At 46.0% G+C, this 23,278-nt stretch overlaps 1 protein-coding gene across 6 annotated transcripts in view; it reads left to right on the forward strand.

The window, feature by feature from the left end:
- Positions 1-8,986: 8,986 nt before the first annotated feature.
- Positions 8,987-23,278, forward strand: part of TMEM150C (transmembrane protein 150C) — a 42,167-nt gene continuing 27,875 nt past the window's right edge. For 4 of the 6 annotated variants that reach the window (XM_067556867.1, XM_067556868.1, XM_067556866.1 and 1 more), the window contains exons 1-2: positions 8,987-9,100; positions 10,438-10,537. Coding sequence is in view for 2 of the 6 variants with exons in the window: in XM_067556863.1 (XP_067412964.1) it covers positions 17,467-17,524 (58 nt within the window). In the remaining 4 variants the exon portion in view is untranslated. Of the gene's footprint in view, positions 9,101-10,437; positions 10,538-17,415; positions 17,525-23,278 lie in introns of all 6 variants that reach the window. The other 2 variants (XM_067556863.1, XM_067556864.1) reach the window with 1 other exon arrangement.

Raw genomic sequence — 23,278 nt, forward strand, 5'->3', positions numbered from 1 at the left:
TCATCTGCCGTCCGGACCGGGAAACTAGAGAAGTGTGCTGCTTGTCTGGAGGTAGGATTCAGGATGTGACGGAGAGACTGCCAAGACTCATCAAGTCCTCAGACCGCTACCCCTTCCTACTTCTCCACGTGGGCACCAATGACACTGCCAAGAACAATCTTGAGTGGATCACTGCGAACTATGTGGCTCTGAAAAGAAGGATAAAGGAGTTTGAAGCACAAGTGGTATTCTCATCCATCCTCCCTGTTGAAGGAAAAGGCCCAGGTAGGGACCGTTGCATTGCGGAATAAATGCGTGGTTACGCAGGTGGTGTCGGAGAGAGGGCTTTGGATTCTTCGATCATGGGATGTTGTTCCAGGAAGAAGGATTACTAGGAAGAGACGGGATTCACCTAACGAAGAGAAGGAAGAGTATCTTTGCGGACAGGCTGGCTACCTAGTGAGGAGGGCTTTAAACTAGGTTCGATGGGGGACGGAGACCTAAGCCCGAAGGTAAGTGGGGAAGTGGGACACCACAAGGAAGCAGAAGGAGGAGGATGCAGCAGGGGAGGCCTCCTGATTCATACTGAGAAAGTAGTGCAATCGGCTGGTTATCTCAAGTGCCTATACACAAATGCAAGAAGCCTGGGAAACAAGCAGGAGGAACTGGAAGTCCTGGCACAGTCAAGAAACTATGACATGATTGGAATAACTGAGACTTGGTGGAGTAACTCATACAACTGGAGCACTGTCACGGATGGGTATAAACTGTTCAGAAAGTCAGGCAGGGGTGAAAGGGTGGAGGAGTTGCACTGTATGTAAGAGAGCACTATGATTGCTCTGAGCTCCAGTATGAAACTGGAGATAAGCCAGTTGAGAGTCTCTGGGTTAAGCTTAGAAGCAAGAACAACAAGGGTGATATCGTGGTGAGTGTCTGTTACAGACCACCAGACCAGGAGGATGAGGTAGATGAGGCTTTCTTCAGTCAACTAGGGAAAGTTTCCAGTTCACAGGACCTGATTCTCATGGGGGACTTCAATCATCCTGACATCTGCTGGAAGAGCAATACAGCAGAGCACAAACAATCCAGGAAGTTTTTGGACAGTGTTGCAGACAACTTCCTGGTGCAGGTGCTGCAGCAACCAACTAGGGGCCGTGCTTCTCTTGACCTACTGCTCACAAACAGGGAAGATTTGGTAGGGGAAGTAGAAGTAGGTGGCAACCTAAGCGGCAGTGACCATGAGATGGTCGAGTTCAGGATCCTAACAAAAGGAAGAAAGGAGAACAGAAGGATATGGACCATGGACTTCAGAAAAGCAGACTTTGACTCCCTCAGGGAGCTGATGGGCAGGATCCCCTGGGAGGCTAATATGAGGGGGAAAGGAATCCAAGAGAGCTGGCTGTATTTTAAAGAAACCTTATTGAGGGCACAGGAACAAACCATCCCGATGTGCAGAAAGAATAGCAAATATGGTAGGCGTCCAGCTTGGCTTAACAAAGAAGTCTTTGGTGAACTTAAACACAAAAAAGAAGCTCACAAGAAGTGAAAGCTTGGTCAGATGACTAGGGAGGAATATAAAAATGCTGCTTGAACATGCAGGAATGAAATCAGGAAGGCCAAAGCACAATTGGAGTTGCTGCTAGCAAGGGATGTGAAGGGGAACAAGAAGGGTTTCTACAGGTATGTTACCAACAAGAGGAAGATTAGGGAAAGTGTGGGCCCCTTACAGATTGGGGGAGGCAACCTAGTGACAGAGGATGTGGAGAAAGTTGAGGTACTCAATGCCTTTTTTGCCTCTGTCTTCACAGACAAGGTCAGCTTCCAGACTACTGCACTGGGCGGCACAGAATGGGAAGGAGGTGAACATCCCACAGTGCTGAAGGAACAGGTCCAAGACTATTTAGAAAGATTGGACATACACAAGTCCATAGGGCCAGATGCAATGCACCCGAGGGTGCTGAGAGAGTTGGCTGATGTGATTTCAGAGCCATTGGCTATTATCTTTGAAAGCTCGTGGCAATTGGGGGAGGTCCCTGATGATTGCAAAAGAGCAAATATAGTGCCCATCTTCAAGAAAGGGAGGAAAGAGGATCCAGGGAACTACAGACCGGTCAGCCTCACCTCAATCCCTGGAAAAATCATGGAGCAGGTCCTCAAGGAATCCATTTTAAGGCACTTGGAAGAGAGGAAGGTGATCAGGAACAGTCAACATGGATTCACCAAGGGAAAGTCATGCCTGACCAACCTGATTGCTTTCTATGAAGAGGTGACTGGCTCTGCGGATGTGGGGAAAGCGGTGGACGTGATATACCTTGACTTTAGCAAAGCTTTTGATACGGTCTCTCACAGTATTCTTATCAGCAAGTTAAAGTAGTATGGGTTGGATGAAAGGACTATAAAATGGATAGAGAACTGGCTAGAGCATAGGGCTCAATGAGTAGTGATCAATGGCTCCATGTCTAGCTGGCAGCTGGTTACAAGCGGATTGCCCCAGGGGTCGGTACTGGGGCCAGTTTTGTTCAACATCTTCATTAATGATCTGGAGGATGGGGTAGATTGCACCCTCAGCAAGTTTGCAGATGACACTAAGCTGGGGGGAGTGGTAAATACCCTGGAAGGTAGGGATAGGATACAGAAGGACCTAAACAAAATGGAGGATTGGGCCAAAAGAAATCTGATGAGGTTCAACAAGGACAAGTGCAGAGTCCTGCACTTTGGACGGAAGAATCCCATACACAGCTACAGACTGGGGACCGATGAGCTGGGCAGCAGTTCTGCAGAAAAGGACCTGGGGATAACAGTGGATAAAAAGCTGGATATGAGTCAGCAGTGTGCCCTGGTTGTCAAGAAGGCTAATAGCATATTGGGCTGCATTAGTAGGAGCATTGCCAGCAGATCGCGAGAAGTGATTATTCCCCTCTATTCGGCATTGGTGAGGCTGCATTTGGAGTATTGTATCCAGTTTTGGGCCCCCCACTACAAAAAGGATGTAGACAAGTTGGAGAGAGTCCAGCGGAGGGCAACAAAAATGATTAGGGGGCTGGAGCACAAGACTTATGAGGAGAGGCTGAAGAAACTAAGTTTGTTTAGTCTGCAGAAAAGAAGAATGAGGGGAGATTTGATTGCAGCCTTTAACTACCTGAAAGGGGGTTCCAGGGAGGATGGAGCTAGGCTGTTCTCAGTGGTGGCAGATGACAGAACAAGGAGCAACAGTCTCAAATTGAATTGGGAGAGATCTAGGTTGGACATTAGGAAAATGTTTTTCACTAGGAGGGTGGTGAAGTGCTGGAATGGGTTACCTAGAGAGGTGGTGGAATCTTCATCTTTAGAGGTTTTTAAGCTGCGGCTTGACAAAACCCTCACTGGGATTATTTAGCTGAGGTTAGTCCTGCTTTGAGCAGGGGGTTGGACTAGATGACCTCCTGAGGTCCCTTCCAACTCTATGATTCTATGAAAACCCTAGCCTTGGCAGCTGGTTCCACAGCTACCAGAATGTAGGCATCTCAGGAACCTCTTGCTAACGTAATCTGGATAATTGGCAGCTGGGTACAGAAAGCTACAAGTCCGTTAGCAAGAGGGCTGGTTGCCACTTGTAGAAGCTAGAGATGAGACTGATTGAAAGGAGCTGCAGGAAACATCCTATTGGCTGCAGGCTGTCTGTGTTTCTGCTTGAACCCTGGCTAGCGCATTTTAGGCTGGGATTAAATTGTGCAGGTTCCCCCAGTTCAGGCAGTTGCCATGCTGGCTTGCCACAGGACCACAATATCTGGTGAATAAATGTGGTGGAAGTCACACAATGAATAATCAACACTGACCAAAGGGCTTTTCGCTTCTAAAAGCATGTCTGCACCACAGATTAAGGTGTAATTGTAACACAGGTATGGCTACACGTGCTAGCTTTAATCTAACTAGTGTGGGCGATGATAGCAGTGAAGATGTGGTGTCATGGACCCTGGTACCAGCTAGCAGCCTGGCTAGTTCAGCTGTGTTGTCATGTCTCCATCTCTACTGTTAGATTAAAACTAGCATGGGTATGCCTACCTGTGCTACAATTACACCTGAATCTGTGATGTAAGCATTCCCACAGGTAATTATTTTTATCTAATAACATTTGATGCTTGTAGGAACTTTCCATTCCAAAATGCTCTATGCAAGTGAAATCCAGCCTGTTCTAAGGTGGAGGAGGGCAATCAAATGTACAGTATAGGTGTACTTTTATAGTGCATGTTACAGCTCTCTATGCACATGTATTTTTAGTCTAAATGACTACATTTTAAGTTAAAGGAATGCAATGAGCAATAGCAAAGTCTCCTCCATGAGAGAGAAGAATATTTTCATCCTCTGGAACATCTGAAATTAATGTAAAAGGGCAACTAAACACGAGGGATTTGGAGAATTTTAAAAGCACAGCACACAGAAAACAGAACTTACACAACAGTGTTCAGGGGAAATTTTATCTAAAGATAGTGTGGGTAATTCCCTACTGGTACAAAAGTCCGGTGCTTTTTTTTCCCTTTCTTTTTTTCTTTTTATTGCTGAGGAAAGCAAGGCTTTTCTCTCAACTTCATGTTGTTTTTCTCTGTCTGTCTGGATGTAAGGTACTAACTTTTAAACTTCTCATTTAAACAATTCCAAAATTTCAGGGACTGTTTTTGAAGCGAAGGGGCTAAAACATGCTGCACTCTGGGTATTCTGCACCAACATGGCAGCTCATAAAGGGCTGTCAGAAGCCAGCGCACCTGAGAGCCACAGGGATAGACAGTGTGCTGAGGCTAGGACAAAGAGGCCAACTGTTAAAGAGGGAGCTGTTTTTCTGACTAGTACAAGGCCAGATGCGGTGGTGTCGTAGCTGGAGGTAGAGTGGATTACCTGTGTTGACTTTCTCTTTCTGCCATCTCTGCTCCAGGAAAACAAGCCTTATGTAAATAATGGAAGTAAATAAGTGTAGTAAACATTCTTGTGTGTCTGTCATTAATTTCTATAAAAAAACCACTCAGGCTAAAACTGCTATTGCTTGCAAAGGAACAACAATGACTTTATAAAGTAGCTTAGAAACTTTGTACAGTATCTCAGAAACTTTGTGCTGTAGTCATAAGGCTTGATTCAAAGCTCAATGGAATAATAGGGAAACTCCCACTGACTTCACTGAGCCTTGGATTAGGCCCCTAGAGAGCTCATTACTCAACAAACTTGTCATTAATAAAGATTGTTGGCTGCATAAAAACTTCTAAAGCAACCAGTTAAAATATTAAATGAATAACCACAGTGCATCAAGTTGCGAAATATACATTCCAGATACTGCGCTGTCATCCCAACTACATGCTACAGCCCCATCAATGTAAGAATATGATTGCCATGATGTGAAATACAGTTCACATGCATCATCCACTCAATATGCTGCCATGAGCCTGTTTTACATAATCAGGGTTTGAAAATTTTAACAAGATCTTTAGCCCCCGATAGCACGGAGCAGACTCTGGACGTAGTCTGGACAATACAGGAGAAGAGAGCTGATAGTGACAGACACAGGAGAAATAGCTGTGCCACACATCAAAATTTTCCCTTTGTAAGTGATGTTTTTAATTAAAGAAAAGGGTCTCATTAGATTCCTCTTGTTTCGTAATTTTTTCCACATTTAAAGGAACATTGTCTGCTTCAAAATCAGATGTTGGAAACAAATGTATTATATGTTATCAATAACAACTCCTTAAATTATTAAAGCGAACCCGCTTTAAAAGTCCAGCATATTTATCCCTCCTTATGGACGCTGCTTGTTTGCATTTCTCTCCGTTTACACAAGGAAAATCAACTAAGTCGGTTTCAGATGTGTTTATAGTTGGTTTCACTTTCTGATTGAAATCAATGGAGTTCAGCGGTTGTCAACTCTCACAATTTTATAACAAGCTTTCTTAACGCCAGCTGCTCGAATCAAAAGATGAAAATTTCAGCTTTTGTTGTTTTAAAAAGTAAGTTTCACAGTCTCATAATGGCGCAGAAAGAGCTTGAAGCAAGTGCATCCTAAAGGCTCAAACCAGAAGATTTAAAAAAACCCTAAAATTTATTTTTTTTAATCTCATGATTTTTAACCTTGTGTCATGATTTTGAGGGCTTGGCTCATTATTTTTGAACACTTGGGATTGGCAAGAGTGGGAGTTGCACCAGTTTACACTAGCAGAGAATGTGGGCCCATATCTGTGGAGGTGCAAATTCAGTGACCCCTTCCCTTGCTATCTGCAGCTGGGATGGAACCTGCCTCTGTGGCACAAACTGAATGCAGAGACCTTTCTGCATGGTTCTTTCACCCCAGCTGCTGCAAACATGGAGCTTCTAGGGCATGTTGGGTCTCCGGTGAGCCTTCTGCAAAGATGCTTAGATACTATGTTGATGGGGACCATGTGTCTAGATAGCTCTGGATATTCTGTTTGGTTTAAATGATCCATTTATGACTATATAATATTCTGCTTTCCTTCACTGTCTGGTTACATTAATCTCCTAATAGTTGACTTTATGGAAAAACCTTGTGCATTTATTGTCAATCATTTTTTATTGTGGTAGTGTCTAAGAACCCCAAGCAAGGAATAAGGTCCATTGCCCCAGGAGCTGTATAAACACAAATAACACAAAGACAGTCCCTTCCCCGAGATTGCAAGTTAGACAATTTGCAATTGGTGACTAACCGAGAAATGCAGGCAAATGGTCATGGTGACCTCGGTAGTCAGAGATGGCAGCCAACCTACCTTGTTCTAGATGGCAATGATTTGCAAGCATCACAGAAATGGTACCTCATTTGGGGATGAAACTGTGACTTCAGAGTGGGTTCTCAGAAATGGTCTATTTCCCATAATAGTATTACTGTTATTGGCTTTGGTCCTGGGAACATCCTAAATTACACAAGCAAATGTACACATTTTTAATTCTTTCCTTAGAAATGGGCAGACGTGAGGAAATAGTTTTGCTTGGTTAATGTTTAATTCATCTGGTGAGGCAACAAGTGAGAGGGCATAACAACTTAGCTGTAATATATTTCTTCACCCAGTCAATTATAGGTCTGGCCTTAAGAACAAGAATATTTAACAGGGCCTGTACAGATTTATGATCTATTAGGTGCCTATGTATTTAGTCTTACAAATAGCAATAAACCATTCAATAATAATAATAATATTTAGACACGGCATATGCCCCCTTGCAGAGAGAGAGAGGAAGAGGCAGGGAAGAAAGAAGTCCTATACAGTACCAGCAATGTTAGGGTAAAAGGAAGTGTAAGGGCTTGTCTTCTCTTGGAAAATTATCAAAATAGCTTTTCTGGAATAATTAATCCACAATAAGTGTCCACATGGGAGTTTATACTTAAATAGCCATTTTGGAATAGCTATTTTGGTAAATTTCCATGTGTAGACAAGTCCAAGCAGAGATTCTGTAAAACAGTCCCCTATGCAACAGGAACAAGAAGCTGAGTGAAATCAGGAGCACATGATTATCCAAGACTGGGCACTGGGGAAAGTCCTGTGTTTTGGTGGAGTTTTTAAAATCTCTTTCAAAATAATTAACTTTGGGTTGAGAAGAACATAATAATACTGTCTTCCTCAAGAAATGAGCAGTTTTAGACTTAATGGCTGACATAATTAACTTTATGGCTTCAGCTTTTCTGACAACGTGTGGCTTTTGAGAAGTCTCTTCAGATGCTGGAAGCAACTGGACTCAAGCTTCATACCTAGTCACAAACTCCAACCATGTAGTTATTCCACAAGAGCCTCTCATTTGGAGTGAGCTTGTCTATCACTTCATGAGTGTGTCAAGTATAATACACTCAGATACATCTGATGATGAGCTGTGTCAGAGCAGTGTTTGGGCTAGGAGTGTGTGGGGCTGGGAGGATGAGAATTAGCTTTAAGCCACTTTTTTTGCCCCACTAATCCTGCGGACAGATGGTTTCAGCTGCCAGAAGCATTCCAGTAGGCCACTGCGCCCGTAGCAGGGATTGCAGCTGTTTGGAGAAGGATCTGTGTTCATTTGAAATTTTATGATGTGAGATGTTACAGGATAAGTGTTGCTAAGTAAAAGTGCATGACGCGGGATGTCGTCAGAGGAAGACCGGGTGCTTCATCCAGCCTTTTGGTGTGGAACTTTAGGGGGCAGGTTGAATTTGAAGGGAGGTCAGTTGTGGCCTGAGGAGAGGGAGCCCCATCACAGCTGGGCTGGAGAGTCAGACTGTGGTCAGGAAGGCAGCTCAGGCTTTCCCTCTGGGAGTAAGAAGCAGGCAGGCTCCGGAGCACTCTTGTGAAGTTGGTGATGTTGAGTCTGGTGAAATAAAAGCGGTTTTCGAACCAGGAGTCGGAGGCTGGTCAGTGGGCGGGTTGGCGAGATCTGTAGGTCCCTCGCAAGAGAATTGGGAAAAGCTTAAGCAGGCAGGGTCATGCTCTGTCTCTATTCCCGGGCCAGGGCCAGGTGGGGCAGTTTAGAGGAGTCAAGGGGCTGCCCTAGGGACCCGTACCACGGTGTTGACTACAGCGTGTGCCCAGGAAGGGACAGGCTGGCGCTGCTACAAGTCTCCCTGGACCACCAGGGTACAGCTGAGGGGAACGGTTTCGCCGGCCCCGCAAACCGGGTGGCTCAGGGCAAACGTATGGCTCGTCAGTCGGATCAACCCCACAAGGGTCTCCGGCCTGATGCGTGGGGGTGGCCCGGCCGCCTTGTGCAGCCTGCCCCTGGCCCTCTGATGCTCTGAAACCGCCTCTCTCCAAGCCCGCCCCCGCGGGGGCCTGAGGGAGCCGCTGCTCGGTGCCCAGCGCCGCTTGGCCGCTAGCCACGAAGGTGCCCCCCCCCCCCGCGGAGGGGCCGGGGACAGGCTGCAGCGGGGCGCTGGGTGGGGGTCGGGGTGAGGCTCCTCGCGCTCTCCGAGTCTGGTGACGGCCGGGCGCGCGCCACTCCCAGCAGGGGGGGCCGGGGCCTCGGGGCGGCGACGCGGCCGCCCCCTTTGTCTGGGGGGGGGGGGAGAGCCGCTGAGGCGGAGGCAAACCCCACCCCCTTCCTCAAGGACACCCTCCGCCTGCCGCCCCGCAGCCTCGCGCCGCTGCGCGCCGCCGCCCCCAGCCCGGAGTGAGGGAGCCGGACCCCATCGCAGGTAGGTGTCGTGACTGGCCTCGCGACCCGGGCCTCGCCCTGCGCCTCCCTGCACCGCAGCGCAGCGGCCCCGGGCTCCGCAAGGCGGCGGGCGGCGCCCCCGAGAGGAGCCCTGCTGCAGAGCCGAGCCGAGCCGGCCGCCGCCCCGGCCCACAGGGCTGATGGCACACGCGGGCGACCTCTGCTCTGTGGCAGGATCCATGGCTCAGAAAATGCCCCCCACCCCCACCGCTCCCGTCCCTCCTTCCTGCTGCTTGCTATTGTCTCCTGCGCGCAGCACAAAGGTAGGGACCGCGCCGCCGCTCCCAGCGCTGCCTCCTGCCTGCCCCCTGCAGCAGTGCCTGGCCGGCCATCTCTTGGCTTCTCTCGGGCTGGGAATATTCCTCTCCTCCTCGGGGACACGGACTTGGAGGCTGCGGTGTCAAGAAGGCTGCCTGGGATGGGTTGGGCTCATGGCGGGGGGAGGCGGTCTGAGGAGATGGGTGGCTAGGGTGGTAATAGGCGCCTCTTCTCGGCCCACTTCTTCTGGCTGACCAGCTGCCAAAGCAGGACTGATTGCAACATGACCAGCTACTAGGAGTTCAGCCGTGGTGGCTTTTCCCCTCCCGTGATTTAGCCCCTGGGTTTTACATTTTAAAAATAGGGTTATGGAATTGTTCCTGACCGGGATCATTGGCAACTGCCTGGAGAATGTATCTTGTTCTGTTTCCACACTGTTACCAGAATAGGTCTTGTGAGTGCAGCTGGGGAGTCAGTTTTAACAGCCCAGCCTCATGCCAGGCATCCACGCCTCTTTAAAAGATTAAATGGGAAATACTCTGGACTCATCAAAGAGTCTTCCTTGGCTCCTGGCTAAACCCAGGGGTCAGCATTAAACTGGAAGGGAAAACCATGGGAATGTATTTTTAGGATGGTAATTTGGTTGATTCTATCACAGTGGTCCTGAGACTTAGAATCATTGTGCTGTGCAAATGCACACCATCCAAAAGCTTACAGTGAACACAAGGACAAGATGAAAGAGGGCAGGTGGCAGGGTGGGGAAGGCCAAGGTGACTTGACACAGAAGGCTGCATATGTTAGTAGCAGAATATACTGTTTGGAGGCTTCAGTGTTCAATTTTAGCTAGATTAATGAAGGAAAGAGAGAGGTGAGTCATTAAAGTCCCGATCCTGCAAGTTGTTCCATTCAGGACTCATGCAAAGCCTTACTGAGGTTTCATGTGGATGCTGAAATCAGCCTGTGGGGAACAGCTTTCAGGATCAGCGTTTAGGAAACAACCTGTTTATGCCATTATCTTACCTTATCTCATCCTGCATTAATTTGCTGTGATATGCTTAGGTGTTGCAACTGATACATGGTCCTCTTATCAGGGAGGCTGAGAGCAAGAGGTGATTCTACATACAGCACCATATATGCGGCAATACTTGCACACATCAAGGTGAGTTAACATTGCATTTTTCGGTACTCTCTAAATCAAGACAGATGCTAATTTGATGAATCCTGTGCTATTGGGCTATTGGATCTACCTGACAAAGAACAGATATAGAGCGGGCCCAGAGTTTTCCCCAGGGATCTAGATGTTTATCTCCATATAAAGAACTGCCCTTCTCTGTGAAAAGATGGAAGTGCAATCTCCTGGACCCCAGCCTTGCTCCCCTGTGACAGCCCCTCTGCTAGGCTCTATTTGAAAGGGGCTGGAAGGATTTGATGGGGCAGGGCTAGGAGCTAGGAAGTAGCTGTGCTTGGTGGTAATGTACCCACTGGACTGCCTACTTCTTCTGCTGTGAGGTCTGGGTGTGTGAATCTTTTATTCTAGATAAAAGCAGCAGTGTATTACTTCCTTCCAGAGTTGGGGTGAAGCAGCCTTTTCCCACAGAGCCAATCTGTGGGGTTTGGATGCCTGACACTCACTTTCTCCCCTCCCACACCTCGAGGGGATGACTTTCAGAGAATTCCCTGAGGTGAACCACATCTGGCAATGCCATAAACCCTTGGATTGCCACCCTTTGGTTTCTCAGAGCAGGATCTGGCCTTGAAACCACAGAAAAGAGCTAGACTAACTGATTCACTTGCCTCGGTAGAGGTCATTGATATGTGTGACCTCATTATCCAAAGGTATGGCATTACCTTTAGCTCTTGTTCATAGCTCAGAGTTTACATCTAATCATTTACTCAGAATCCTCAAATTATCAATATTAAGATTTTCCATGCTAATTATTCCTCTGTTTGGTTTTGATTTTTATTTTTAACAAAAGCTTCTATAGCAAGAGATTTAGAAACATTATCTAATTATCATTTGTGCCATCATGTTGTCACAACGATATATGTATATAGGGAATTCTTAACAACTGCTTGTTTTGGAAGAAAATGTATATAAAGAGTTTTAAAAAATGCATATTTACAAGAATGCCTGTAACAGCTTATTTAAAGGGACAATAGCAGTTTAAAAACCATGAGCTTGATTCTGGTTTTATCCTGGTGTGATGGAGTAGAGAATGAGGCTTTATAATTTGTAAATAATTTTTTGTTTACTTATGTTCCTGTTAAACTCTAGATTGTTAGCAGTGAGAGAATTTTTAAAATCTCATTGTTTATATTCTGTATTTATTTTCAGTGTTTCTCAATTGGGACTGTGAAAATCAGTGAAGTCAGTTTCATTGTGTTTCACTTTAAAGTCCTTTAGTGCTGCAGTGTTTGGGTTGTGAATGGGAATGTGTATTGTATAAAACAAACTGTTTCCATTGATTTGTTGTTCCCTCTTTGGAAGAAATGTTTGTTTTGACATAATCCCTTTTGGCATTAGGTTTCATATGCAGCTTGATTTTTGTAGCATTTAAAGTTTGGCCCAAATGTAAGTGAACAATGATTCGTTAAGGCCCAGATCCTGTAATCACATCTGAAACAGAAGCCACCATTAGGGACCAGATCTACTAATGGAACTAAAGCTGCCAGCTCCCAGCAGAAGAGAAAAGTCCAGAGGAAAAGGGACTGATGCAGTTAGATAGTAAGTTTGGGGAGCAGGGGGAGAAGAATATGAGGTGACTGGAAAGCATAACTAGCAAGTAAGAAGGAAGGATGGCTTTATGGCTAAGGCATGGGACTCTGAAGATGGGGTCAATTCCTCACTCTGCCACAGCCTTCCTGTGTGAAACTCAGTCAAATTGCTTAATCTCTGTGCCTCAGTTCTATAAAGTGGGGTTGATAATAGTGCTTCTATTTAGAATGGAAATTGGGGGGGGGGGGAGGAACGGAACGGGTGCAGCAGGCCTGTCTCTTACTCCTTATGTACAATGCCTAGCAGGTTGGACTCTACAAATACTAATTAGAAGAGGGCAACCTAGTAGCAGGGAAGAATGTGCAGGGGGAGAGTAGAAGGAAGAGAGCAGATGGTAGAGAAACACAAGGGGGCAGGTGGAAAGTGGAGAGAACAGAATGAAATAAAGAGCAAAAGATTTCAATATAATTAAAAAAAACCCTACTTGCAGTATTAAACACAGATAGAAAGCAATAAGAGGCCCCTACCATCACCTTTCCATTGTTGTGGCTGCCACGGGGCCCTTAAGACTGTGGATGTGAGGGGAGTTGTCCATGAGACTGTCTCTCTATTAAAGAGCAGACCACCCTGTAAGTGGTTGGAGAGTCCTTGCAGTAACCTGTTAAGCGGGGAGGTGCAGACCCATTCCACCAACAGGCTGATCCAGGAAGGCAGAAAGAAATCAAATCCACTCGCTGTGCTGTCTGCAGGCGTGGAGTTGCTTGGGAAGCAGGAATGCTTGTAAATAAGGGTATGTTATTACCCTGGGGACAGCGTTACACCAGTGTTAAGGCTGTAGCACCTCCCCAGTGCAACTACGATGGGAAAAATTGAGACAGACCCACTGCTTGGCTGGTACTGCTGTGAATAATCAGTGGCCTGGCCTGTAGCAGGGGTGCTGTGAAGGGAGCAGAAACTTTGGTGACTCCTGCCCCTTTCACAACAACGGTGGAGAGGGGTTGGTGCTCCTGTCCCAGATTTCCTGAGCTGATGATGGACCAGTCTTGGAGGGAAGGGAATGTCGCCTCCTTAAGGGAGCTGTCTGCTAGGTCCTCACTGGTGACCACATGGCCTCTCTAGTGGCCCAGTCCTGTGAGGTGCTGAACCCTTTTCAAACCCTCTCTATGAGAACTGAGAGAGCTTGCTTAGATCTGCCTTAATGGGACCCATTTAGTTAGAACCAAGGGACTATGTCACTTTACAAGGGGTTAAAAGCTGTGAATTTGAAACTGTGGCTATTTAGCAACTTCTGCTATATACTGTAAGAAGTATGAAAGAAGATATAAAAATGAAGTGCAGTGAGTATTGACTTAATCTTGCAGTAATCCAAGGCTTTTAGGGATCCCCCCCTTTTTTTTTTCTATGGCTTCTTCTGTATGTTGGGAGAATGGGACATTCCCCTGAACAGAGCCAGATCACTACCATACTAGTTATTTTCTCTGCATCACACGTTAAATTCTGATTGGCATATCTGTGGAAGTCTCAGAAGGTGGGGCCTGATTCTCCTCTTGCAATACACCTGAGTAATTCTAGTGATTTAAGGAGAGTTACTCCTGATTTAGCACTACTGACAACTACTAAAAACCATCCCATCCCATAATGTGTTCAAGATAGAATTGCCACACCCCATTCTCTGTACATTCTCTTTTGTCTTTGCTTGTGTCTGTAGATTGGCAATACTTCTAGGCCGGGATATGAGCCGTATATAAACCACAAGTCTTTTTAAAGCTATACATACTTATTTATAGAGCTGCATACGTTTATTAATAATGATCATAATCACCAGGGATGTTGTAAGCACACAAAAATTCCCATTCTGTTTGTTGTTGAACAGTGATTGGGACAGAGGGCATTGGAACTGAATGGCTGGATCTGGAAATGGACCAAGAGTCATCAGCCACTCTGCAGCATCCATGCAGATGTTCTAATGGGACTTGATTGTAAACCAACCTGAGCTTTTTTGCAGATTTGAAATTGTTCAGAGAACTTCTCCTAGAGTGTAGCTTAACTGTTGACAGGTTGGGTTTTTTTAATCTGGTGATGAAAGGCACTTGTATTTTTCACTTAGCTCTACCATTCTTGAGTCTGACTGGGACTGTACTCAGAAGTGCTGAAACAGTGCAAGACTAGCTGTACTTGCAATATCTCCAGGTCAAGAAGGTTGGCCAAACATCCAAGGTGAAAGTATCTCCTTGTGATAAAGACACAGGACTGGGAGCTGAGACCCAAGTTCTGTTACTGGCTCTGCCACAGACTTCCTGTGTGTCCTTAGGCAAGTCCCTTAATCCAGGACTGTCCAAAGTGGCCTCTGATTTTGGGTATCTCAGTTCTTGGATACCCAAACTAAACCCCTTTCAACCAGACGCCTGGCAGCCCTTTGTGCTGTATTTGGTTTCATCTGCACACCAGCTTTCTCTGACTGGAAAAGGATGTTGGTACATGCATTAGTACACAAAAGAGCAAAAGATAAGAATGTTATCTGGGAGGCATGGATTGGCTTCTCTGCTAAGTAGAACGCCTCTGCAAAGGAGGGGGGGTGATAGTGACATAAATGGTGAAGGTCCTTCTGGGCTTTGGCTAAGGTGGGTTTCTGAAGCCTGTTTTGACTCTGATCCCAGACCTCAACTAGGGCAACATTAGAACCAGCTGTGTCTTTTAAATGGAATCCCAAAGGGTATTTGATGCCCCCCAGCGGCCATCACAAATAAGTGTATGGACGAAGTTATGAAATGATGCTGTTACACAGCCGCTTTCATCTGAGTGCATTTACCGGTTACGGTACGTACACACTTGCTACGCCACTGAAATAGCACCCCACCAGCCAGTATACAGCCTTGCTAGGGAAGGAAAAATTTACCAAGGACACTAGGGCAAATTGCCTACTCTTACGAAAATCCCCATTTGACATTTGGGTCCAATGTGCGTGCTCAGTGCAGGCCTAACTCTGCATTCATTGAAGTCAATGGGAACAGAGGTAAGCCGGTGTTGAGCACTTTGGGAAATACCACCCTTAATGTCCAGAGCAAACAGGACTTTGGTTTTTAAGGTCACATGTGTAGGATTCTCCCTTCAAATGAATTAGCTCTTCTACTTCAGAATGGAGGAGCTGAGATTACTTGGCTGACCTAAGCTGGTTGTTCCAGGGAGGCCATGCCCCTGTCTGTCTTCTTTGGCCTTCTGTTGTGTATGCCCATCATGCCTGTCAATGTCCATGAGCGCTCCTTATGAACATGAGAGGAGAATAGACCCCTGGGCACAGATTGTGCCCTCACCATGGTAAAAAGTTCTGCTTCTGCTCCACAGCTGTTCCCCATACTCTTCAGTTGTGCGTGCAGGTGTGTGGCACCCAGCTGGCCATGGATTACAAACAGCAACGTGGAGCAGTGCAGCGGGGGGACAGACAGGACAGGCAGATGGCAAAGAGTCTTGACAAATATGATTAAAGCTGATGTTATAGTCCTGGTTGAGGAAACACTTTAATGATGAGCCACTGTTTGTCACACCACAAGTCTATAAATACAGCATGAACATTTACTAATAGGACAGCATAGTTCATCTTCGATTGTTTGTTTACACTGAGCTGCTTTCCATTTCTAGGCAGTTGTCCCTTCCCTTCCTGATGACACTGGGCTGCCTTCTGCTCCTACTTAACTTGGGGGGTTCTGCTGGTGACATCCAGGGAAGCAGTATCAGGCCAAAGAGCTGGTTACGGGAGCTGCAGTGGGGCGACTGGCAAACATTGCCTCATCTTGCTGCTGCTCCTCAGAGGAGGGCCTTTGGAATGATCTCACTGTTTCCTGCCCCTGTCATCATCATCACCATCACCTCAAATCCGTAGCTTGGGAGCATTGAGGCCGGAGGACTGAGCTGATATCATTTCTGCCTCCACCTTCCCTATTCTGCAGAGATCACCTCCCAGTCATATTGCTGACTACTGTGAGGAAGGGTGACAAGCACTCTTGCCCTAATCCTGCAGCAAGTACAGGTGGATGTACCCTTGTACCTGTCTGGAGCCCCACTTAAGTCAGTGAGATTCCATGTGGATGCAGGGGGCTGCCCACATGTTTCTCACCCCAGAATTGGGCCTACAATCATAGTAAATACGTGCAGGTCCAGACTCCAGTTTACAAAACACATGGCAATAACGCAGCACCCTACTGGTTTCATAAGGGCCTATACATTTTGAGGTCTGATCATGGTGGCTGGTTATTAACATGGAGAGAAATCAGCCATGATGTCAAGAAACAACATATGAAATATCTCTTTGGGGGACAAGATGGTCCAGACCAGTGGTTCTCAATCGATTTACCATTGTGGGCTGCATATGCAGCTCTCTATGTGTTACGTGGGCCACAGGATGTCACATGGGCCACAGCTGTGTGCTGACTGGGCTGTAAGTTGGGAACCTTTGGTTCAGAGGGACTGATAATAGGCTACTGACCCTTTGCCCTTTCTGTCAGTATCTCGCCAGAGGTGACTCAGGCTGGCATGAGTAATGGCTGTTACTAGAGCTGGTTGGGAAATTGTAAGTATTTTCTATGGAAAAACTAAATTAAAAAAAAATTTCATAGAAAATTTCCAGTTTTGGAGTAAAAAGGTGGTGTCCTCCCTCCACCGCTCCCCCTCCCACCCCCAATTTTTCACTTTCTTTGTTAAAAATGTGGAAAATTTTGAATAAAATGAAAACATTTTGTCTCTCTCTCAAAAAAAGTGTTGATGGAGAATTTTGGACCCCCGATAGTCATGGCCATCTGATAGCTGTCTGGCGTCATACAGCATGTGCAATTAGTTGATGCTCGGGGGGTAGTTATGGCTATGTCACACAAACTACCATCTTGAGTAGCCCTCTTGCTGGTAGTCTCAGTGGAAAGGCTATGAACTGAAAAGACAACAGCACTGTACTCCTGTCTCACTCCAGGTCAGACCTGAAGCACAGAAGTGGGGTAGTTGGGGGAAGCTTGTTCCACTGTGCCAAACTTTCATTCTCTAGGGCTGTCAATCCTGGGTTCTGTGCCTTCTGGCCCTCTGCTTCTGCTTCTCCTTCTGCTTCTCCTTCTCCTTCTGCTTCTGCTTCTGCTCTGCTCTGCTTCTGCTCTGCTAGGTTCTGCCCACCATCCCTGAATTGAACTAGGCTGGTGCATTTCACCAGAACTAGTTACTTAAAATAATTTCTACTGTAAAAAAGTAAAAGGTAAATGAAGAGAGGACACTTCTCTGGGACACTTCTTGATTCTCAAACATCATTGCTATATTTTCAAATTCTCTTATTTCCCAAAAAACAGATGATGTTGCCTCCTCCCATTATTCCCTGACCACCTTGAAAGAAATCAGGCATGTGGAGACAGCACAGCTGGAGGATTGTGGAGGGACATTCAGTCTGGGATGACATGGGTGAGCAGTGTGAGGAGCTACCAGGTGGGAGAGGGGAGTCGGAAGAAAGCCCTTCCCTTTACCCCAGTATTTTCTGACCTGTTTACAAGTCTCATGCATCCTGTAGTTTATTAATCCACTTATGAAGCCCCCCAGCTGAGTTTGTAGAATAAACCTGAAGACGCTCTGCAGCTTCTGTATGCTGTTGGTGTTCATGGATTATGGAGGTGTTATGTAATGTTCTTGTTTACGTATTCTAAAATGTAATGATTGGGTAGCACTTTATTCTAGTGATTATGGATTTGTTCTTTTTTAAAAAGACAGAAATATGGCAGGCTCCCCCTGAAAAGAGCCCTTGTTTGTTTCCTTTTTAACATTATTGATTCACATCAATTCTTTATGAATCCTCTTATGATTTAAGCAGCTTCCTGTCTCCTTTCTCCTATCAGCATTCTGCATCTGCATTCTCTGAGATGAGTCAGTAGCACATCACTGTGAAGTGCAGTAACAGCTTTCTTTGGTATATTATGCAGTTTCTGAATTGGATTCTCCAAAACACATTTACATGTTCCAGTCTTTAAAAAGATGTATGACTCTGTTATTCTGATAATTTGGCTCTTGCTTACATTCATATCTCCTGGCTATGTCAACTTCTGGGAGAGCCTATAACTTTGCTCAGTGTGTTAAATTAAATGAACCTTGAGTGCACAGTGCTATATGTTTGGCGAGCTGCGTGCTGTAATTGAAGTGTGTATGTTAGATGGAATGGGAGTTTAATCATTTGTGGGGATGGGGAGGGGGAACTGTAATAAAGGCAGAGCAAACACTTGATCATTTGGACAAATTTAAGATAGACAAGTAGAAGCTGTAGCTGAGCAATGATATCAGGGTCCCTGCAACAGTGCAGGAAGTAATCTGAAGCCACTTACAATTTGGCACCCACTCGCTTCACAGGAGGCTTCAGAAGTCCCAGGTGCCTTGGATTTTCACAGTTCTGTAGTGTGAGATTGATCACTTTTTTCTTTTAATCCACTTGGATGCACAGCACCTGCTTTCAAGTAAATGGACAAATTTCATATGGTGTAAACAGAGCCAGAAATAGAACACAATTAAAAGACAATCCATTGCATCAAGGAGGCTGTAACCAGCTTTGTCACTGTGGTCTTTCTGATGAAGGGGTTAAAAATGAAAGATATCTTTTGCACATGTGCACCCACCCAAAGCCACACACACACTGACACCTACCTAGATACTAAACGTAGCTAGGATATTTGGTTTAGGATACTGATTAAAAAAAATATGTGCACACTAGGGTAATCTTTCTCATGAATCAAAGTCCATGTTTCTGGTCCAATATCACTAGTCAAGGTAGTGATACAGACCAAAGGAAGTAGAGCTGGTCAGAATAGTTATTTTTCCTGTTGCAAATTTCACCAGAAAACAATCACAAAAAGTTTTTTTCCCCTAAGTTTTTCCATGGAAAATTTCAATTATTTTTTGGCTGATTACCAAAATCTTTTTCTCTGGAAATGTTGCCATAGTGCTTCATAGGAGTTATAGTTGGGGGCCTTGCGCTCCCAGTCTCCTCTATAGACTGAGTTCCTGGGTTCAAAAAGAATTAGATACGTTCCTGGAGGGTAGGTCCATCAATAGCTAGGAGCTAGGATGATCAAGGACATGACCCATAGTCTAGGTGCACCTAAGCCTCTGACTGCCAGAAGCTGGGACTGGACAATAGTGGATGGCTCACTGAAAAATTGCCCTGTTCTGTTTATTCCCTCTGAAGGCCCTGACTGCTGTCGTAAAACAGGATACTGGATTAGATGGACCAATGGTCTGACCCAGTATGGCCGTTCTTATGTGGAACTACATCTTCCATCATACACCATGGTCCCCTGTCTTGGAGAAGAAAGGAGGACGAGGTGTATCATGGGAGCCCCCGGCCATGGCGTATGATGGGAGATGTAGCCTAGCCCACAGAGGAGAATGGGGACATGAGGTAATTGAACTACAACTCCTATGAGGCATTGCAGCAATATTTCCATATCAAAATATCCTAGGTTTTTTTGACAAATGTTTTGGGCGTGTTTTTGCTGAAAAATCAAATACGCATTAGGAACAATTTTGTTCTGCTGAAAACCCAATATTCCATTGAAAAGCAGTTTTGATGGACATTTTTCAGCAAAGAAGGTGTAGGGAGATAAAAGTGGTGTTTTGAAAGCCAGTAAGTGTTACATATTGGATCTACATTGTTTAAAAGAAAATTCCTGAACTTAAAATAGCTAAATATTGTAGCTGGTTTTTTTAAAGGGTTGGTTACAGTATTTTATGACCAATAATAACACATTATGTTGAGTTCCAGAGGGGTAGCCGTGTTAGTCTGTATACAGCAAATACAACAGGAGTCCTGTAGCACCTTAAAGACTAACAAATTTCTGCGGGCATAAGCTTTCGTGAGCTGCAACCCACTTCATCAGATGCATGTTAGTCTTTAAGGTGCTACAGGACTCTTGTTGTTTTTACATTATGTAGAGTAAGATGAGGACAGTGGCCTCTTATCCTCTTTGCCTGACAAAAACTGTTTGAATCTGAGGAAAGAGTCAGTGCAGAGAATGGCAAATCACTGGCCCAATGGCACTCAGCACCTGATCCAAAGCCCAATTAACTCAGTGGAAGTCTTTTTATTTTGTTTACTGCAGTGGTCTTTAGATGGGAGCCTTAGGGAGGCTCTGAAATCACTGAGAGCATGTCTATGCCAACATGGAGCTTTCCCCTCAGTGGATGGTAAAAGCCAGGGAGGATGGAACACCTTGTCTGTTCTTGACAGAACTTCCCCTGTCTTCAGTGGAGCTTGGATTTCACCCTGGAGGTTCAGGAGAAGGATGTTGTTCGTGGCATGCCTCACGCTGGGCCATTCCCCACCCCTGCAGGTCAGGAGGTGCTTACGCCTTGTCACAGGGCACAATGCAAGACACTTTTCACTATATGCATGGTCCCTCAGTAATGGAGGCTGCAAAATAGTCCAACAATGTTTTTGTCCTCAAAGGCAACCACCAGGAATGACGATCTTAGGAAGTGGCACAAACCTAGGAAGGGTGGGAAAATGCAGTCCATTCTTTGGAAGGAAATGAGCGACTCTTAATTTTGCATCTGGCACCTAGCTAATACAGTGATGTGAATGAGGGTATGTCTACACTGCGGAGTGAAGTCGATTTAATTTCATTTGACCTTCACCTGCTGAACTTAGGAAGTGGTTGGAGCATGATCACACCACAGTCATTGCATCAGGGGATTGTGTCCCTACCAGCCGCGCTTGCATTGATAATGAAAGCAGTGAACCATGGGTAGCTATCCAACAGTGCAACTAGCTGCAGGGGTTTATGGGAAGATTGTCGTCCTCCCAGGATGCAACATCCTCCCTCCCCTCGCCCTTCTTGTCCCAAACAAACAAATGAATGCTTTTTTGCGTCGTTTTTCAAAACCCATCAGTCTCTGCCGCATGTACGCCATTGCCAGAGAGGCATGGAGCCTGCTCAGCTCTGCACTATCATTGTGAGCATCACAAACACCTCACAATTTAATCTGCGGTATTTTGAAGGCCAAGACAGGAGCCGCAGCGCAGAAAATTGCGATGTAACTCAGGCTGCCCTGCTATGAGCCATAGAGCAAAACAATCCCGTTTGCTGCAGGCTGTCATGCACCAGCTGCAGTTGGTGGAGCGCCGCTTCTGGTCCCGGGAAACAAGCGCTGACTGGTGGGATCACATCGTTATGAAGGTGTGGAATGACAAGCAGTGGCTACAGAACTTCCGTATGCGAAAGTCCACTTTCATGGAACTTTGCGCAGAGCTGTCCCCAGCCCTGAAATGCATGAATACTCACTTGAGACCTGCTCTAACAGTGGATAAGTGAGTGGCCATCGCTCTGTGGAAGCTAGCAATGCCAGACTGCTACTGGTCAGTTGGGAATCAATTCAGAGTCAGTAAATCCACCGTGGGAGCTGCTGTGATGCAAGTATGCAGGGCCATTAATAGACTTCTGCTAAGGAGGGTAGTGACTTTGGGAAACGTGCAGGACATAGTGGAAGGGTTTGACGCAATGGGGTTCCCAAACTGTGGTGGGGCAATAGATGGCACTTGTATCCCTATCTTAGCACCGGACCACCTTGCCACTGATTACATAAACCAAAAGGGATACTTTTCCATGGTGTTGCAGGCCCTTGTGGATCATAGGGGATGCTTCACCAACATCAGTGGGGGGTGGTCTGGAAAGGTGCATGATGCGTGCATCTTTAGGAACTAAGATCTGTTAAAAAAGATGGAAGTGGGTACTTTCTTCACTGACCAAAAAATAAATATTGGCGATGTTGAAATGCCACTAGTGATTCTTGGGGACCCTGCCGACCCCTTGCTCCCCGTCTAATGAAGCTGTACACCAGTCACCTGGACAGAGAGAAGGAGCAGTTCAATAATAAGCTCAGCAAGTGCAGAATGGTGGTGGAATGTGCCTTCGGATGTTTAAAGTCCAGGTGTAGTGCAGTTTGCTCACTAGGTTAGACCTGAGTGAAAATAACATCCCAATAGTTATTTCTGCCTGCTGTGTGTTCCATAATGTCTGTGAGACAAAGGGGGAGAAGTTCCTGTTGGATTGGGTCGCGGAGGCAGATAGACTAGCCGCAAATTTTGAGCAGCCAGATACCAGTGCAACGCTGAGAGCAAACCGCAGAGTGCTGTGCATCAGGGAAGCTTTAAAAAGTCATTTTTATAATGAGACACAGTAATGGGAATCACTTCTCTATGCTGTGACTGCCTTTCCCATCCCCCACCCTTGCAGCACTGTTCCTGCACCCCCTCTTCCCTCCACCACCCATCCCCATGCTTTTAATAAATAAACAGTAATGAATTTCAAAGCATTTAAGTTTTATTGCTGATCCTTAACAGTGGAGGGAAAGGAAGATAATTTACCGGTTTGCATGCATTCTCAGAGGGCTGTTAGGGGATACAGAACCAAGTTTGTATGTGCAAACAGCAATGAACCCACATTCCCAGTTCTTAAAGAGGCCAGTGCCTCTTCCTGCTCCCCTCAGCCGGTGTCAAGTGGAACACGTATTGCACCCTGCTCAACCTTCTCTTGGAACGCTTGGGGGCGGGGGGCTAGGAAAGAGAGCATCTGCTGAGAGTTTTGCAGGGGCTGCAGAGGAAGTCTATCCTACTGCTGCTCTTCCTGAAGCTCTACAAGACACCTCAACATGTCTGACTGATCCCTCTTTATATGCAGCATCTCGTCCTGCGTTGCATGCTCATGCTCCTGGGCTGCCTTCCTGTTTTCCATGTCCATGTTCAGTTTGTCTGACAGTGAAATCCTCCAGGCTCTTAACTCTGTGTCAGCAGCTGTGGAGGCATTCATTATCTTGTTGAGCATGTCATCCCGAGTTTTTTTTCCCCGCCTTCTAATCTGCAACAGCCACTCTGCAGGAGTAGAGGCTGTGTTAAAGGCCACGCTGTCCACTCTAAGGCAAGCACAGCACAAGGTTTCCATTGTTAGCTCATCCCATGGATGAAAAGCAATGTTACAATTGAAAAAGATCTTCCCTTTATATTCCCAAGTGAACGCTAGACCCGCATTCCAATCTCTATCTTTTGCATGGGTTGGAGTGGCGTTCCAGCCATAGTAAATAAGGGGCAGGTGCATCCATTTTAGGGAAATCTCCATAGCACATGCTGCACAAGTCCACTTTTCCCCAAGCAGCAGGATTGTTGGGCATCCCTTCCCCTCC

The sequence above is a fragment of the Emydura macquarii genome, unplaced genomic scaffold (genome assembly GCF_026122565.2).
Source record: "Emydura macquarii macquarii isolate MOO-44397 ecotype Brisbane River unplaced genomic scaffold, CSIRO-AGI_Emac_v2 contig_1790, whole genome shotgun sequence".
Lineage (NCBI taxonomy): Eukaryota > Metazoa > Chordata > Testudines > Chelidae > Emydura > Emydura macquarii.